This window comes from Tinamus guttatus, unplaced genomic scaffold (genome assembly GCF_059628265.1).
Source record: "Tinamus guttatus ecotype Peru unplaced genomic scaffold, ASM5962826v1 Tinamus_guttatus_pri_ptg000260l, whole genome shotgun sequence".
NCBI lineage: Eukaryota > Metazoa > Chordata > Aves > Tinamiformes > Tinamidae > Tinamus > Tinamus guttatus.
The window spans coordinates 4,365,915-4,384,127 of NW_028288794.1; the positions used below are offsets into that span (position 1 = coordinate 4,365,915).

The 18,213-nt window shown below is 40.2% G+C and overlaps 1 protein-coding gene across 1 annotated transcript in view; it reads left to right on the forward strand.

The window, feature by feature from the left end:
• The window catches only part of PDE11A (phosphodiesterase 11A), a 108,442-nt gene that overhangs the window by 34,617 nt on the left and 55,612 nt on the right, over positions 1–18,213 (forward strand). Inside the window, exons 3-5 of the mRNA XM_088527055.1 lie at positions 13,670–13,759; positions 14,997–15,137; positions 18,115–18,179. Of these exons, the coding sequence (XP_088383181.1) occupies positions 13,670–13,759; positions 14,997–15,137; positions 18,115–18,179 (296 nt within the window). The remainder of the gene's footprint in view (positions 1–13,669; positions 13,760–14,996; positions 15,138–18,114; positions 18,180–18,213) is intronic.

Sequence of the window (18,213 nt, forward strand, 5' to 3'; positions counted from 1 at the left end):
CAAATGGATTCTTAAATAAAATATTTATAGAAGGCAAAGTGGCAATGTTGAATGCAGTGGTTTGATTCATTGTCCAGGTGATCCTAGGAAAGTGATTGAGAAAAGGCACTTTTGGAAGAATTTGTTATCCCCTGATGTATTTGTATATGCCTTAGATATTTTTTAAATTGCACAAAATACAGAAGAGACACTAGGCTCAGTGATAGAGTTGTGTTTCTGAGAGCCAAAACACATAAAGGATAGCATAACCTCTTTGATTCAGAATTGATTTTTCTTACTTAGCCTTAGCAAGTGGTTCTAGTTTCTTGTTGCAATGTGATGTTGCTTCTGACAGCAATTAGTCCTGACCTTGGAAAGTGCTTGAGTAAAGTCAGCCCTGAGCTTGGAAACAATATTGCATTTCAGCTTTAATCAGGAAATACAAAAACTACTCACTTTTTTTTTCCAGTATTTTCTTTTACCTTATGATTACTTCATTTCTATTTTATATGCATGATAACAGCAGATGATAGTAGATGGTTACTTGAGTTATCATGATGCAGGTATCGTCTGTATAAATTTACAAAATAAATGTTTAATAATAAATAATGTTACGTATGTTTAATAATAAACTAATGTTACGTTTGTCTTTATAAAATAATCCTAACTGTAACATGTGGTACTCACTGTATTGCCAACTTATGGCTGGGATAACTGAGAGGTTCTGCTCCCGTCTGGAACACTGTGCAAGCAGGGATGCTAAAGGATTTAAGGTAATGCAACAGCTTTGTCAAATAAATTTCCTCATGTATAGTGTAAAATTTTGCTTTATATTTGATTCTTCTCTCTCTTAAGTTCTTAGATGAAAACAGTAAAATTAGCACATTGCTACCTCCACTTCCCTCATCCAGGAGCTCCATACCAAAGTGCATAGGGACACCGAACCTGATCACTGCATAAATCACAAAACTGGATCTGTGGTTTTTTGTTTCTTTTTGTTTCTAGCATAAAACTCCTACAGTGATCACTTGAACATACATTTGTTTCATGAAGAAGTTGCGAGTGTTATAGTAAGAGCATGAAAATATATATAATTTATACTCTTTATTCTCTGTGTTTAATCGTGGCACCTACTGTGCAGTAGCTGAACACGCAGCTTCCCTCTGATCCAGCTGCAGGAGTCAACTGTGTTCGTTTCAGTGAAAACTCTGCTATTACTCTGGAGCCAAAGGAGCGTCTTGGGACCCAATTCAGCCTGAGATGTTCTTGTGTAAGATAAGAGAGGCTTTGACTTGAATTTTGCATACATTTTCAATTGGAAATCCATTCCAAGAGGCTTTTAATGCAGAACACAGTGTAATTGAACTTGCTTATTGGAGAGCTGTCACATTTTAATAGCTTGCTAATTAGTACATATGGGCACTGAGGAAACATGCATGATTATTTTATGGTTTTGTATGTATACGTAGTTTTCAAATGTAGTTCTGTTTTGGCATTGTTATTTACATTCCTAAGTACCTGTAATGTTTTTGCTTGTCAGGTTGGCAGCTATATTTGCTAGTATGAGCTTATTGATATACTAGTATGCAACGTGATACAAGATATCACGTTTAGTTGCTTCAAGACAAAATGTATCATCTAAATATATTTCTAAAGGAACATACTGAATTATGGATTCCATTGAGAGTGCTTTTGTTAGCCAGGTGAGAATAGTAGGGTTTAAAAGTTCATCTGAATTCTTACTTGAAAAATAAAATACTTGAAATAGGATTGGAAGAAAATGGAATTGTTAAAAAAGAAGGCATGAACTTTAGCAAAAGGACAAGATTTTCCTGCTTCACCCATGCAAAGCCTCTAACTTCAAGGGGTTGCTTGCAGGGATAAAATGAGCAAATATTAGAAGAGAGGAGGGGGGGGAAAAAAGCAGAAAGAAAAGCCAAAAGCAAGATAGTGATAGTTCTGCTTGCCACAGGAGGAGGAATTAAGCTGTTCTGCCTTTTTTTCTTTCTTTTTTTTTTTTTTTTTTTTTTTTTTTTTTTTTTTTTACCCCACTGCAGCTGCAATCTGATTTATAGTTGCTAGTTAAAACTGACTTGTTTTCAGATTCAACAGTCTCTTTGCCTAAAGAAGAAGCAGCAACATTTTTTAAATGCCTGATGCAATTTGTATGAGGATAGAGAGCTTTTTGATACTTCAGATTTGATAGTACTGGCATCACCTAATGGTGATTTTTTCAGTGAAATCCATTTATGCTGTAAATTCAGTTGCTCAAAAACATTGTAAAACCCACTTTCACATAGATAGTAGTAAAAATTTGTCACTTCCAATGAATAAAGTACCAAGAATAAATAATATTTATTGCCTGCATAATATTTCAAGACTACAGATGGGCTGAATGCAAAATCCACCTGTTTGGGCGTTTTGACTCTTTCACTTCTGTGAGAGGATTCCCTCTGGAGAGAGGACTTTCTTTTTTGAGGTAGTGAATCTCTTACTGTAAAGAAAAGAATCAGGAAATCCAATGTATTATAAAGGAACACAAGATGTGCCTTTTTTTTTTTCAGAAAAGCGATACCGAAATTAAAACTTGTTGCCTCTTTCACAAAGAGGCATTTGGAAATAAGAATTTTGAGAAAAGAGAGTTAACCAGTACAGGAAAAAGAAGACAGAAAAGATATAATAGAAGGATTGCCACAAGACTGAATTCCTATGAAAGAATCTAAACTAAGACTTGGTGGTTTCTTAGGCAGAAGGAGAGCAAACGTGGGCAGATGTGTAATGAGCTGGCCCTAGATGAAACCGTTAACAGCATAGGCTGAAGTAAAGCCTTAACATCAGGAGATTTGTGCCAAAGACAGCAGTGGTATATTCATTTCTGAACAGGGCCTGAAATCAAACACCCTCCAGCCTGCAGTTCAACAGCCACATTAACATTAGTACCTCATCATTTGTTTTCTGAAGCAACCAATGAAGTATACCTACGTTTGTGTGGAGGAATGTTGTGCTGCTGGGAGCAAAATGCTTATCTGTATAAATAACCATTGTGAGCTTGATTATTCACCAAATTTTCCATGGAAGAGCTTTTTTTCTTTTAAATAGAGCTTTGTTTAGGTGCACAATCACCCTAATCTGAGATCCAGGGCTCAGTATGGTTTTCAGCATTAAGATGCTGCAGACTGTATACTTACGAGGTGTCAGATTAACATCTTTCAACACTTAACACTGCAACAAATCTCTATTTTATGCCCTGAGGATGTAACTCATTGAATAGTTCATAATGCTGCTCTTGCAGAGAGGTCATTCAGACCATTCTGAGCTGCCTTTTTTTTTTTTTTTTCCTGTGCCCTTCACCAAATTATTCCAAAGAAAGAAAGGAAGACGAATGGCCTCATCTGAGGCTGTAGTAAAAACACTTCATGGCCAGTTGCAGAGAAAGGAGAAGAGAGATGTGTAATTGCTACCAGAGGCTGATGCCAGTGAGAGCCGGAGCGCTGGGGAAGTGCCAAGGTGAGACTGCTGCTCTGGACAGTGAGTGAAGGGCTTCAGGCAGGTAATCACAGTAATCACAAACCTTGGAGCAGCAGTATTTTTACTTGAATAAAGTATTTTTTTGTCTGCAGTGGCCAACAGCATATAACTATTCAGGTATGAATAGCCTGCACTGGAGAATAATTTGTTACCCTGCTGTGAGAGAAGATAGCGGTAAGTTTTATTGCATCGAATGGAGCTCGTGGGTCTGATTGCCAAATAGCCAGGTGTAAAGTAGAGCGTCACTATATGCAGATGACTACAGACATGAGATTAAAATTGCAATGTGGGTTTTTATCCAAGGAGAAAATTTATCCATTTTTCATGGCACCTGAAAGGAAAGGGAGTTCCATGTCCCCAAATCCTCTACGCTTCACAGGCACATGCTTTAGGTAAATTGCTGTTGTATGGTTACACCGCAAGGATTTGGCCCTGCAGTTCCACTATATAAACATTTTTGCCTAGAAATCAGATAGCAGCGTGTGCAGGTGTGAGTCATTAGTGCAGGAGATACAATGATGTGTGGGGAAAGCAGGGCTCACATTCAAGCCAGCCCACGCACTTTCATCAGCCTTTTGAAGTCAGCAGTACAAAAAAAAAAAAAAAAGAAAAGAAACTTGGGAAGTCAGACTGCTGCAGCCCACCCAGTGCTCAGCCCAGAGGTGCAGTAATGTGGAAGTCACTGATTTTCCTGGCAGTCTGTCAATTAGTGGTGCTCAAAAGCTGTCTGAATTCATCACCACAATTTCAATTGACTGGATTATAAATGGAAAAAATAGGGTGTATGCTTACACTGATCCTTAAAGAGAAATCTTTAGATGAAAGATGGTGTTCTTTATCACCATTTTTCAACAACAAGAATTTTTGAAACTTATTACTGGTACTAGCAGCACTAAGGTCTCTTGAATTATTAGAAAGACAAGGTTTGTAAGGTGCCTTATTGTACTTCAACTGTGATAAAGATGTTAACTTTCCTTACAAATCTTGCTTATGTAATTAGACCATCCATACTGTGCTGTAACTATTATAACAATGTCATTGAATATGGAGTATGTATTTCTTCATAATCTGAGGGAAATATTTTAACTATTAGAAGAGCTGTATGATTTGATTTAAACAGTTGCAATACCCATGACATTCTTAAATTCTGAGATTTAGAAATTTATCGTAACTTTTCATCTTAGTTGATTTCTAGCCATGCTTTGCCAGTTGTGTTGCAGCAGGGGTTCCAACTCTTGAAACACAGTGCGCTGGGAGCTAAGCAGCTCCACCGCCCTGAGGACCCCCCAAAAAAAATACAGAAAGGCTCAAAATGAACTACCTTGTGTTTTGCTTCAGGCACAAGAAAATGCTAAGAGACGTCAAAGCTACATTTTGTTAATCATTGTCTTACAGTACATGTTTCTAAGTTCTAGAGAATTAGATAAATATCTACCCTGGTACTTGGTTTTGTTTTAAAGTTTCCTTACGTTGAAACTGGAGACACTTACTGTCTTAGCCCTCCTGACTGCAGATTTAGTGAAGGCTGCTAAGGAAGAAGCCAGCAAACAGCAGAGTAAATCCTGTGCGAAGGTGCTGCTTTGGCAACAGCTCCGGAGGTCCCTGGGGAAAGAGCAAAGGCGCTTTAGTTCTGCCTTAGCTCTGCCTGTTCTGGCAAGGTTCATTCTTCCAAGGCTTAAGCTGAAAGGGCATACTGGGCTCTAAAAGCCCGTGCTTCTCATCCACACTTGAGAGCGTTTCCTTCAGAGGGCTGGAGAAAGTAGTGGACAAAACAGTTGAAAATCTGCATGGGTGGAATTTGGCAGGATGAAAGTTATTTTTTAAGAAAAGATTAAGGGCAGAAGTAATTGGACTGTCTTCTCATTCATGTAAAAACAGCTTTTTATTCTGAAAGGGGTATGTTTTCAATATCTGTTTGTATTTGCATTGTTTAGCTTTGTGTGTGCATTTTACTGCTGGCCGGACAGTTATGTTTTTCCATATGTGTTCTTTTTTTATTTTGCACTGAAGTAAAGATAGAAATATGGAGAAACTTGAAACACAAGTTTAGATCATTTGTATAATTTATATTTTTCTTACTTGCCATAACTGAAATTATGTGTGGGAATCAAAGTACTGCACAGAGGTAGTTTCTTTCCAGTTTCCATTAGCATTATCTATAAGATGGAGATGTTCAGCATTCTAGTTTCAGCTAGAAGGAAGAACTTTAATGGCACTAACTCCAGTCAGAGTGAGAACGCCCACCTCTGTCAAAGAGGTGCTCAGCAAGGCAGTGGATAGGGCTTTTGCAGGAAGATGTTCCTGCAATTTTCTCTGTTAAATCAAGAAATCCAATATGAAGAAAAGGTTCCCCTTCAAAATTTTTTTTTCTTTATAAACCATAATATACCTTTTTGAAGTATATGAGAAAAGAACCTGAATAGAAACTTAGTAATATCACTATGATCTTATTGAAAGCTGCTATATATAGATGAGCTAAATTCATTTTGTTTAAACTGCACACGGCAGCTCTGCGACCTCAGGATTAAGTGTCACTCATTCTAGCGCACGCCCGCACTCTGTCTCCAAAGAGGAAACATAATCGTTAGGAAGAGCGAAAGAAGATGTTTCCGTTCAGTCCTCCTAAAAGCCGGGACGTGTTGGGTTTGCAGCAAGGAGAAGTCTGCAAGTCTAATTGTTGCTGTTGACAAGGACTGGGAGTTGGTAACTGAACTGCAAGTAGCCTTGTGACGTGAACATGACGCTGGGGATGTATGTATGCATATGGAAATCATTTTTGTTTTCAATATCATTTAATTAGTATGGTCAGTTAGTTTGGTGAGTATCTGTATCTGCCAAAAATCTGGTATGTGGTGTAATCTGAAAAGATGGGACACAGGAGTCTGCAATCAGATGGGAAGAAACAACTTTAAAGTGATACTTATTGATTCTGCAGCACGATGTGAGGTTCTGCCCTTAGCAGTGGCAGTGTCAGTCTGTCCTGCACCCTGCAGCAGGGCTCTTCCCGTGCCCTGCAGTGCCATCTGTAAAGCTTTTATCAGAGAGGCCCTGGGCAGGACCAGCATTTCATGTGCACTGGAGCCCGAGAGCTCTGCTGTTTTCCCCTGATTTGACAAAGTCTTTCCTTGTGACCTCCTCCCTTCCCCCAGCTAAATCATTTAATCTTTCGTGGGCTCAGTTTTCCCAGCTCTGGGAAGGAATTACGATGCGGCGTTGCCGCTGTGGAGCGCAGCCCGCGCTGCCACGCGGATCGGCGGGAGGCTGCGGAGCCGCCTCGCGCTGCCGGTGCCCCAGGAGCAGGAGAACGTCGTGCTCTGCCCTGCCAGCCCTGCCGGCTCCTCAGAACGGAGGCAGCGGGTGGTGCTGTAGTTTGGGCGATGCAGAGATACCGGCGTGCAGCCGTGAAAGGACAGACAGGGGAGCGCTGTGCTGCTGGGGATGCTGGTGTCCCTGTCATGCTGCTGCTGCCGCCCTGGGTTATTTTAGGTGGACTGGGGTTGCTTGGCAGCTGCCTCGTGTCTCTGCAAGGCTCTGGCACCAAGCAAGGTGCCCCGTTGTGAGCAGCCGAGTGGCAGCTTGAGTGACTTGGTGGGAAGGGGCTCGCTGTTGTTGTAGCACTGATTGCATGCGAGTCAAGTAAGGGGAGTTTTCCAATGAGAGTAGTAGGAATTTTGCATGTATAAGATCACAGGATTTGATCATGGCACGTGAGCTGGTTCGCCTGATGTCAGGCTGTGTGAATGTCCTTTGGATTTCTAGTCTTCAGCAGAGTTGTTTTGTCTTTTGTATTTATCTAGAGCTTGTGTTGCTCTAAGCAGTGCTCTTTGGAAATTTACGGTACAATTTACTGTCCTTCCCACTTTATGCAGCGTGCTAAATTCAAGGAAGTGTTAAGGTGTTTAGATGTGTCCTACAGAATATTGTTTAAAACAGGTTTAATAGACCCTGCCAGTGTTTTTGTGTGTATGACAGTGTAATTCACCATGTAGCTTGTTTAGATTTTTCAAGCTCCATCTCCTTTTGGTGATGGCAGATGTGAATAATGTTTAACTGTAAAGTGATGGAGGCAAGAAACCTCCAAATATCTGCCAGAAGAATGAAATAGGATTAGTAGATGTGTATAGTTCAGCTGGTATGAACAATTTTATAAGTCAGTATTTATAAATCAAATTTGATGTGTTTATTTGTTTTCCCCCAAGATGTTAGGCACATAATAGGAAAGAGAAAGGATGGATTTTGTGCTGCGGTGGCTGGAGAGCAGTGAGGGAGACGAGAAGAGGGCCGGGGGCCGAGGCTGAACCTGTTAATGTGGCACTCATGCCCCTTCCTGCACCGCTGTTCTGCACACAGGTCTCCTAGCCCTGTGGCTCCTGAGGACAGCGACCTGCATGGGAGGCAGGTTATAAAGCTGTAGCCTCCTTCCCGCAGGAGATGCGGGTTGTAGTGTGTCTGGTGATGCAGTTATGTATTTTGGACACGTGCCAGCAATTATCCAAGGCAGCCACGCGCAGAGTCTGCGAAAGAAAGGTGCCCACAGTCATTTTTAGGTTCTTTGCAGACACCGAAAGCTTCGGCAGTTCAGATGGCCAATTTTACGGAACAAAGAGGCTGCCTTATATTTGTGAGCACTAGTGCATTTTTACAGCACTGCATAAATATTAACCACACACAAATGACAATTAAAAAAAAAAAAAAAAAGGGAAAAAAAGAAAGGAAATGTCAGAGTTAATAGACCAGGAGCCTCTAGGTTCGCTGATGTAGGTAGGAGTTATGTGCCTGGCCTGCTTGCCTGTAATTCATGGAGTGTCTCTACAAAGCCCTGGTTTGGCCTGTATGTGGAGTGGAAAAATAATCTAGGACAGTATTTCTGGGAACTGGGAAGCCGGGTTATGGTTGGGTTTCATCAGGGGCTGAGGCTGCTGGGCGCCACGCAGCTGACAGGACAAATGGCATTTGGGTCGGGCTTAACCAGGTTGCTATTGACTTTGCTTTCTCGGTTTTGGGATTCAGTGAAATATTTCGTTCACTGAACCTATTTTTAGCTGTTTAGGAAGTGTTTAAAGGGGCAGCTGGCTTCCCTGACTTGGTTTTAAGTATGTTCTTTAGACGTTTATGATGATAGGCTACTGAAAAATTCCTCTTCTTTTTTTCTCCCCTCTTCTTTCTGTGAAGCCTGTACCACATCCCTTTCCCACAGCCTTACCACAGGGCCATATCCGGCTGCCTGAAGAGCTGGTTCCTGCTGCCACTGAGGGCACCAGTTGAACCGGACAAGCTGAGAGGTTAGCTCTGAGTTTGGCCAGTTTGGCCCTGCTCCGCCGGCAGCAAGAGTGGAGCCAAGGGCCACCGCTGGCGCGAGCAGCCGCCGCCGCGCGGGCTCTTCGCAGTTAGCTGGTGACTTTCTGCATTGCAGGTCTGCAGTCTTGCGGCTTCGTTGCTTGGATCGTTAAGTGCCACAGGGGGGAAAAAAAAAGTCAGAAGGCACTGAGCTATTGCAATTAAAGCTTGCAGTCCTGTGCAGGGTAAGCAAAGTAGGTGATGTGCTCTTTGTACTGTCTGCAAAACACCACCAAGGTTAGGAAGTTAAAGGCTTTTGTATCTTCTTCTTCAGAAGTGAAAGTTTCCAAACTTAGATTATTTCCCATGAGACACCCAATTCTAGAAAACAGCCATCTTCTGAACTGGGGAAGCAGAAGGCAACAGGCTACCGAGACAGGCAGTGAAGCCAGGAGGCTGCAAGGTGCTCGTCAGAGCTCAGCCGGAGCGCCGGACCCGCCTGCTTCTGCGGCAGGATGACTTATATCGTGTATGAAATGACTGTGGTGCAGAGTGCACAACTTTTGGCCTGTGAAATTGTGATAAGGAGAGGGGAAACATGAGATTGTTGTTTGAAATGCGCAGGGTGAACCAGTGTGTCCACCTGGATTTCTAACTGATGCCACAGAACAGTGAAACGGGCCCAGGTTCATTTGCTGCTGTCTTGGCTTAGCAGTTAGCCCAGGGGAATTTGAGAGTGCTGTTTACTTCTGAATATCCAGCTACTGCTTAGGTACTTACTGTGGATTTAAAGGTCTAATATTGTATATATGAAGGTACTAAGCAATGGATATTTATTTTTACGCAGGAAGGAGAAAGTGACGGTGGTCATTTAGTCTCACTGTGTAGCCTTGCAGAGAAATTGTGGCATCTTCAGCCCGTAGCTGAACATTTAAATGACTGCATAAGTGAATACTGCAGCTTCTAGTACTTATCCTGCCTCCTCTTGTGGTAGTTGTGCTTCAGTCCTCCTAACATAGAATAATCTTCTAAGCAAATACTAGAATTTAGTAGTGAAGAGGACGAAATGCTGAATTGGTGCTCATCACTTCATCATCTTTGTATAGGTTTCCTGCCTGGATAAAAAATAGCAATTTTGTGAGCACGGTTTTTTAGCTTTTGCACGCCAGTGAGTTCTGCGGTGAGTGTGGTCAGTGCCCACGGGTGCTCTGCTTGTCGTTGGGAGGGTTAGGTGGGAGAGACCGTGCCAGATACCTAGGCACCATGTACCAAGTAATTAAAAGTATAATGCTGCTAACTTCCGTTTGCCCTATCTGAATGCCTTAGAACTAGCACCAAAAAAAGTGATGTACACTTTGAGCATCTCAGCATATTCCTTAGATTAGCTGAATATTATTTTTCTAAAATCTGTTGCTATATATTTACTGATTAATTGATGTGCAGTAGCATGATGAGTTGTTGCACCTGATCTGTTTGCGGACATAAACAAGGTGCATCTGACAAAGATCTGTGCTTGATGCTTTCATATTAATACTTACTGATTTCCTAGCAATTTATATTGTTTACTAAATATGCTGCCTTTCTTGCTCCCATTAATGAAAATTAGATCTGAAAAGAAACTTCCTTTCAGATGTGCTCCATTTTGCTTGCAAATTGTTTTTAAAACTGGCCTTCAATATAGGAAGGGGAAGCAGTTTGATGCCTTTTGGAAGGGTGTGTTTTTTCCATGAGATTCCCCCAGCTGTTTGTGCCTCTGTGCTAGGGAAGCTGCTTGGCCCCAGCCAGTCTTAGTCCCAGCCTCAGGGACTAAGTAGTAAAACTGTAGTAAAACTGTTGGTTACAACCTGCGCGGACCCTGCCTGGGGGAGAGCAGCCATCCTGGCCTGTTCAGTGCTGCAGGAAGAGCAGGTAGGGAAGAGGTAGGGAAGAAAACGGCTCTTTCCTAGCCAGGCCGTGTCTCCCTGAGCACATTAAAATAACCGTGTAATTTATATCTGTGTCTTTTCCTGGCACCTGCTGCTTGGCAGTGTGTCTGTGACCAAGGCACTCTCCTTTTCATCATGTATTCTTCCTGCCTAATGTACATACTGTCACCAAAAATCAGTATTTTATTACTGAAATATTTCCATGCTGGAAAATCCAAATGTTAAAAAAAGTTTTGTTTTATAGGTTAGATGCTTCTGTTTAAGAAAAGAGTAATAAGCAGTGGGAATAAGAATGGAATAACAGTGCATTAAGCTTCGCTGATGTAATATTCCTTGCATCACCAGAGGATCTGTAGTTAGGTACCTGTCCCTTAAGAGGAGGGAAGGGTGCAGCATCCAGTGAAAGGTGATACGTGCTGTGTCCATGATGCTTTACGTTCCTTTTGCAGAGGAGCCCCCTGGGCCGTACCTGGCACACACATACGGCTGCTTGCAGCGAGTGGCTCGCGTTGACAGCAAGTAACATGTTCCTTGACTCTTGTTTGTGTGGAGGTAGTGTGAACATGCTGGAGGTGCCTGTGGAGACCTCTTTTCTCTTAAAGTGTTACGACATAAAGCAGGAAGCAGCCTTGAGTACTGCAGATTTAATTTAGCAACCTGATGTCAGAATGTGATAACTGCTTTCTACTTCATTCTGAAATTCCGGATTAAAAAGCTTATTTGAAATTCAGTTACTGTTAGAGCTGCCTTTATTCTTCATTCCTTTCAGCGTTACAATTTGCCAAAGGCTGTTTAAGGAGCAGTTGTCCTTGCAGCTCAGAAAGTGCAGAGGAGGAATGGCAGTTTAGGCTTCTGTTTTCTCAGTTTTTATCTTGCAAACTGGGGTAACTGAGCTGGTTCCTCTCCATTGATGGTTGATTTTTTTTTTTTTCTTAATGGCTATGGACATTTATTCATTAAATCTGATAAATTCTGATTTGTCTATTAAACGTCTTGATACTTGGTGACCAGTTGCTAATCACACTGCACCTGACACACTGAGTTCGGGTAGTGAAAGGCAGGATGTAAGTCAACAGCTTTCCAGACTTTTGGCATTTGGCGAAGTAGTGTTTTATGGATGTGCATTTCCATATAGAGAATCTATACAGAGGTTTTTTTGTGATGGTTGAAGGTTCTCAAGCTTCTCATATACCTTTCATTGCCACGGTGTCACGTTACTTTGTGGACAAGGGGACCCAGGGTGAGGGCAGGATTCAGTTTTAAATTAGTCCCTAGTGTTTACACAAGTAAAAGCTTATTCCATCTCTGTATCATACTAAAAATTGCATTAAAGGTTAGATCTTTCTCAGAGGCAAGTTCTGCTGCTCTGCATCACTTACTTAGCTATGGCATTTAGTGCTGTTACAAGTTAAATAGGATTTTGTTTCATTTTGAAAATAAAATGTAAACTAAAATATGCAAATTCTCTCAGGGAAATTCTTCTCATAAAGAAGGATCCACCCTTGGGAATCTATTACACTCTTACTTTTTGTTTCTTTCCTACCAAAGTGCAGTATTTGACTAGCTTTATTACTGCTCTCCATAAAAATCAAGTCTTTGCTGAGACTCTTTGTGGGAGCTTCTCTAAGATGCCAAGTGTTCAACCTGCTTTTCCAGGAGCATGTTATTTTTATTAAGCCTTTACTTAATAACCAAAGCTGACACTGGGATATTAACCTGTTTATCACCTTCCAGGGCCAGTAAATTCTCTTTTATTTCAGTGCAGTTTATTTCAGTGCCTGTCATCAAGTGTTTTGTCCAAAGATGTGGGAATGGATTGGAGCTTTTTCTCTCCATCTCTTCAAATATCCCAGTAATCACTCTCCAAGCTCCCTCTTCCCATGGCTCTGTCCAGGGCCAAGTGTCCTCAACTCTCACTCGCTCTGCCATGTCACACATACAAAATTTGCCTAATGTCTCTGGAACGGGAGCTTGGAGCTACTCGGCAGTAACCCTGTATTGCAGACTTGTTACCAGTGTCTAACTTAAAAATGCTAATGGTGTTGGTCCCCAGGCCGCTCCTGGGCTCGTACCAAGGGTCAGCCTAACGTGTGGCCAGCTCATGCCTCTCAAAACATTTTACCATTCCCTTCTCTCCAATCTCTGTCTATCTTAATGCACAGTGATGCATTTCTTCAGGCCCAGTTTGGTCCCCTAAATGTTAGATGGATGTGGAAGTTGTAATTTCTTCCTCTCTTCAATCGCTTCTGCTCAATTTACCTTTCTTCTCTTTCTTGTTGTGCTTTCTCAAGCATGCTCTTTAACCCCCTCTTTTTTGTCTCCAAAAAGAGAATTGGCTTCTGGTCAGTAGTTTGAGGTTGATGTCTCCTTCTCTGGAGATCTTCCAAACCCGCTTGGACGCAGTCCTGTGCCACGTGCTCTAGGTGACCCTGCATGTGCAGGGGGTTGGACTAGATGACCTCTAGAGCTCCCTTCCAACCTTGAGCATTCTGGGATTCTATGATTCTGTGACGTGCTGTGTTCCACTGTGTATCCTAGGTGCCCATAGGAATCAGCAGGAGTGTAACTTTACATTTTAGGAGAGAAGCAGTCTAGAAAAATAAAAAAGGATCCCTTTACTGGAGAAGGTGCAGTGATTTAATAGTCCTCAGCAGACAGAGTTTTTTAGGCTTGAGCATCTTTGCAATTTTCTTGGCAGGCCATTGAAGAACTTTGTTGCTGGGATCTGTGAACTCTAATGGGTTTGTTCCTATTCAGTCTGTTGCACCCATAGTATGCGCTTTGTACGTGGTGTCTTTGATGGTTTCGTGCTCTGCTGAAGAGTGAGGGGGCTGAGATTTTTCCAAGAGATGCAACTGAAGTTTAGATTGAAAATGAGAAAATGAAACTGAAATGAAACTGAAAATGAGAGTGTCTAATTGCACTTGTTTTTAATGACTGGGACTTTCTTTTGATACTAGGTGATGCAGATGTACCTCCCGTTTTGTGGGATTGCCATATCCAATGCCCAGTTATTTGCAGCTTCAAGGAAGGAATATGACAGAAGCAGGGTAAGTAAAAATGTATATTGGACCAATATTAAACGATTTTTTCCCCTCTCTGATTCAAGCTCTGCACATATATTTGTTAAGCAGACTTTTTTTTTTAATTATATTTCATTTCAAAACAATGCATTGACAACAGACAGCGCACTTAATTCAGATAGCAAGCCGAGAAGGTAGGAGGTAAATATGCTCTTGGTGGTAGCCATTGTTTTGCAGGGTCAGCTTCGTGTTATATAACACTGAGACTGGGTGTGTAAGATAGACTGTGCAGTAGAAAGAGTTACATGGCCACAGATTCAAAATCTCTTAAAATTCCAGAAAGAGCAAACTTCTAATGTCCTAGACTTGTAATATTCGTGTGGATATAATGATATTCATGTGGATATAATATATTCCTTTCTAAAAGTAAGCAAGCAGAATCCCTGAGCATGAAGGGTTTTGACAGCATGTGTTTGCATAGATGTACTACTCATGGTTGCTGATGCTGTGCATGATTTGGGGCAGGTGGTTGCGAACTATTGAAAATAATACTGAGCTCACATTTACTTATCAGCATTTTTTAAAATAAAACGGGCTATTGAAGTCTTTTTTTTTTTTTCCCAAACTATTGGATTTTTTTCAATAGCCTTTCCTGCAATTACATATACTACATTTGTTATTACATATTGTATCCTACAAAGCTTCAGTAGAACTGCTATCTGTTGTGTCTAATTTCTCTTTCTCTGTAACCTGGCAAACTGCAGTGCTCTGTATGACACTGATGCTCCAGGCTCAGGATTTTGGTGCCTTCCATGTACAGAAGTTAGTGCTTTCCACTGTTTCAAACACTAAGAATAGCCCTTTATTATTATTATTATTATTAACTGATGTTAAAGTAATTGTTTGACAACTCCAAAACTTAAAAATTGTTACAAACCCTCAACCTTTAGGGACAGTCCTTGGAGGGATCAACATTTAATCTTCTGAGAAAGACATTTGGCAGAGAAATACTAAGTACATTCTCATTCTTCATTATGAAAGGGTAAATTCTTGAGGGTAGACAGACATCTCATCTCAGGAAATTGGGAGAGACGCATATTCCTTGCTCTTGTTGCTTCAGTCATGGGAGGCATGACAAATGTCAATGCCGCTTGACAGTGCTATGATGGCCAAAATCAAGAACAAAGATTCCACCTCCTTGGCTATTATTCACTTGTTTTGCTTGTGGAAGTAATAAATAAGACTTTTCTGTCCTTGTCTGCAGGCTTTGTTGGAAGTAGTGAATGATCTCTTTGAGGAACAGACTGACTTGGAGAAAATTGTCAAGAAAATCATGCATCGGGCCCAGACTCTGTTGAAGTGTGAGCGGTGCTCAGTGTTACTTCTGGAAGATATTGAGTCGCCAGTAAGTTCCTCTTCAAATTCAGAGAAGTTTTAGCATATGAGCAGCGTAACAGCTGTTTTTATTGTTAATATCATGCATAAATAGTGGACAGAGAGTGTTCTTTCAGCATATAATTCTGAAATATAAATTAGGTTCAGGTCAGATCTTGATCAACGTGGCTTTTCAAAGGGAGGCTGGAACTTATGTTTGTGATTTGTTTTGCTTGCTTAAGGCAGTTGATGAAATGTCTGTAAGTCCGTGCTGAATCTGACCACCAGTGGTGTGATCCAGCTGATGTCCTGTGGTTCTTGATGCAATTAGTGCGTACAAAGCAGCCAGGGGCACCTTAGCTGACAAAAAAATGCTCCTCTGGTCAGCTTAGAATAGAAAAATTACCTGATTTGTTACCAAATATTTATTTTCTAGATTCCTTTCTTCCATAGTGTAGCCACTAGAAGGGAAGAAATACCCATTCTGTATCTTCAGTTAAATTTAATTGGAACTTAAAACATTGCTATCGTTTTCAGGCTAATGCCATATAAAATCTGTGTTGCTTGCTGGTGGTTTCAGAACCAAAAACAGTTGCATTATCAACAAGTTTTTAATGTTTATTTTTAGAACTAATCTTTTCAGTTCACATTTCAATAAGTAATCGTCAGCCACCCTTGCTAATATTTCTACAGTGTTCATTCTTTTGGATCTGTCATTGTTTAAATGTAGCACACTGAAATACTGATGTAGTTTCCCTTCTAGTGTGTAGCATTTTGGTTTCACATAAAAAACTTTAATCAGATTACTGCTCCCTCAGAAATAACAGATAAAAATAAACCTACCAAGGCATTCTTACCTGACCATCCTCTCCATTCAGCAGCTCAGTGAGCTTTACACCACTCAAATCCTGTTTTTATAATGGTCAGCTTGTGAACTCTCTTATGTCAGGAATGTTTTGTGTGAAATCCAATATTTTATTGTAGATGAAAAACAAGACAGTAAGGGTTGAACCTGTGACACAATGAATTTTCTCAGCAGTTCTAGCTGGGATTTGCACCTTCCTGAAAGCTTTCTATGCACACTAGCTGTTGGTGAGGTATGACTGGGAGCAGCTATATTTATGTTGTACGTTTTAACATGTTCCTTTAGTAGTATTTGGGAAGTACTCTGTAAACTAAATAATGAGAATTGGTCTCAGCTCCCAAATGATGAAAATGCTATGAAAAGATTGGTTGTCTCATTATTTTGACCTGGTAATTGTTCCCTGAGGTGACAGAAAACCCACTGAAGGAGATTTGAATGCAAATGTCTAGATAGTCACTTATTTGTTCTTGGTATGGGAGCGAATTTTTGCATTGAGCAGGGGAAGGGAAAGCATGGCTTTCAGCACTATTCAGGCATGCTTGTTATTTTCCAATTTTTTCTGTCCACTTGAGCAAAGGATAATTATTTTGTCGCCGAGCTCAGCTCGGTGAATAGGTTGAGGCAATCTATATGGAAGTATTTAGCAAGAGCTAGATTTCATGCACAGTTTTGGCTTGGGCTTTTACTGGGACTCTCTAATGCTGCCGTTCAAGAAACTGTCAGTGCTCTATGAAGAATCTGTAACATTATTGCCATTTTTATGATTATCATTATTATTGAGAAAGCAACTGTCTTTTTATTTGTAGTTCCTGCTTGTGTTTTGAGGATAATCAACACAAATAAACTATCAGCCTTTCTATTGATTGAAGAAATAGTTGAGGGATAAAGAAGTGTTATTTGTAATACCATTTTCTTCCTCTCCAAATACCTTGGGATTCACTGACTCTGTAATTGATTATTTGTTGTAGGGTTGTGTGTCTAAATGATGATCAGAGAGGCAATCACGAGTGGATGTGTCTGTGTTTAGGGCAAAAAAAACATTACTTTGTTTCCTGGAGGAAAGATACGGTTCTCATTTCACTTACGCTAATAGAAATTAATTAATTTTAGTGAAGTATGCCCTAAATTATACTGGTATTCATAAAAGCTGGATCGACATTGTTTTTCAGTTATGTATTCTGTTATAGAATTTTAATATTTCTGTTTTATTTTCCCATTTTAGACCCCCTGTAACAATTTTATAATTATGTTTTCCTACTATGTTTCTATGGAATGTTATTATGGTCACAATTATAATACGAGTATTACTTTTATAGAAGAGTATATTATTTTGGTAGTAGGTTGTGGATGGTATTGCTTTTATTTTTTTCTGCTGTTACTATTATTTCCTACCTTTGAGAAGAGAGTTTTTTTGCCAGACCCAGGTAATGAGGCCTCAGGCCTCATTACTCTAGACCAAATCCTGAAATATGGTCAGTTGAAGTAACCAGTTAAGCTTAAAAAGTATCAACAATATTTTTTTTCTTCTTTAATTTGGAGTAGGAGATATATATCGAAATATATCTGCATAGAGTTACTCAATTTTAAGCCATATCTAAAATGTTCATCATTTGTACATCATATGAAAATATTTTATAATGTGGATTTGAAGTGGAATATAGGGAATCACCCTAGCACCAAAAAACCATTGTCTGGATTCTCTGTCACATCCGCCAGGCTTAAAACTGTGTGTGTATTTACTGATGTTGGCAGATGTGCAGATACCACATGTTCAAGGGAAATTGGACACCATTAGTACTGTAAATAGATATTTCTATTTATTTTCCTGTACATAAAAAAAATAGTGAAGTTGTGGATAAAGTTCCATAATTTATGTCCCAAAGTCCTTTGAAGAAAAAGAACATTCTATTGCAAAAAAGTTTTATGAAGGAGGCTTGGAAATATGAATTGATTTGATATTGCTTGTATATGAATTACAAATAGGAGATAGTTTCAGCATGAATTCTCCATTGCAACAATATTTTAAGACCACAAGATTTAAAAAAAAATCATAAAAATGTAGGAACCTGTTACTACTATTTTAGTGTGTGTGTTGCATTTTAAATAACCATTTTAATATCCTTTTTTTCTTTTTATGTGACAGGTGGTGAAATTCACAAAGTCCTTCGAACTGTTATCTCCAAAATGCAGTGCAGATGCTGAGAACAGGTTAGCCCTCATGTTTTCTATGGTAATGGATTGA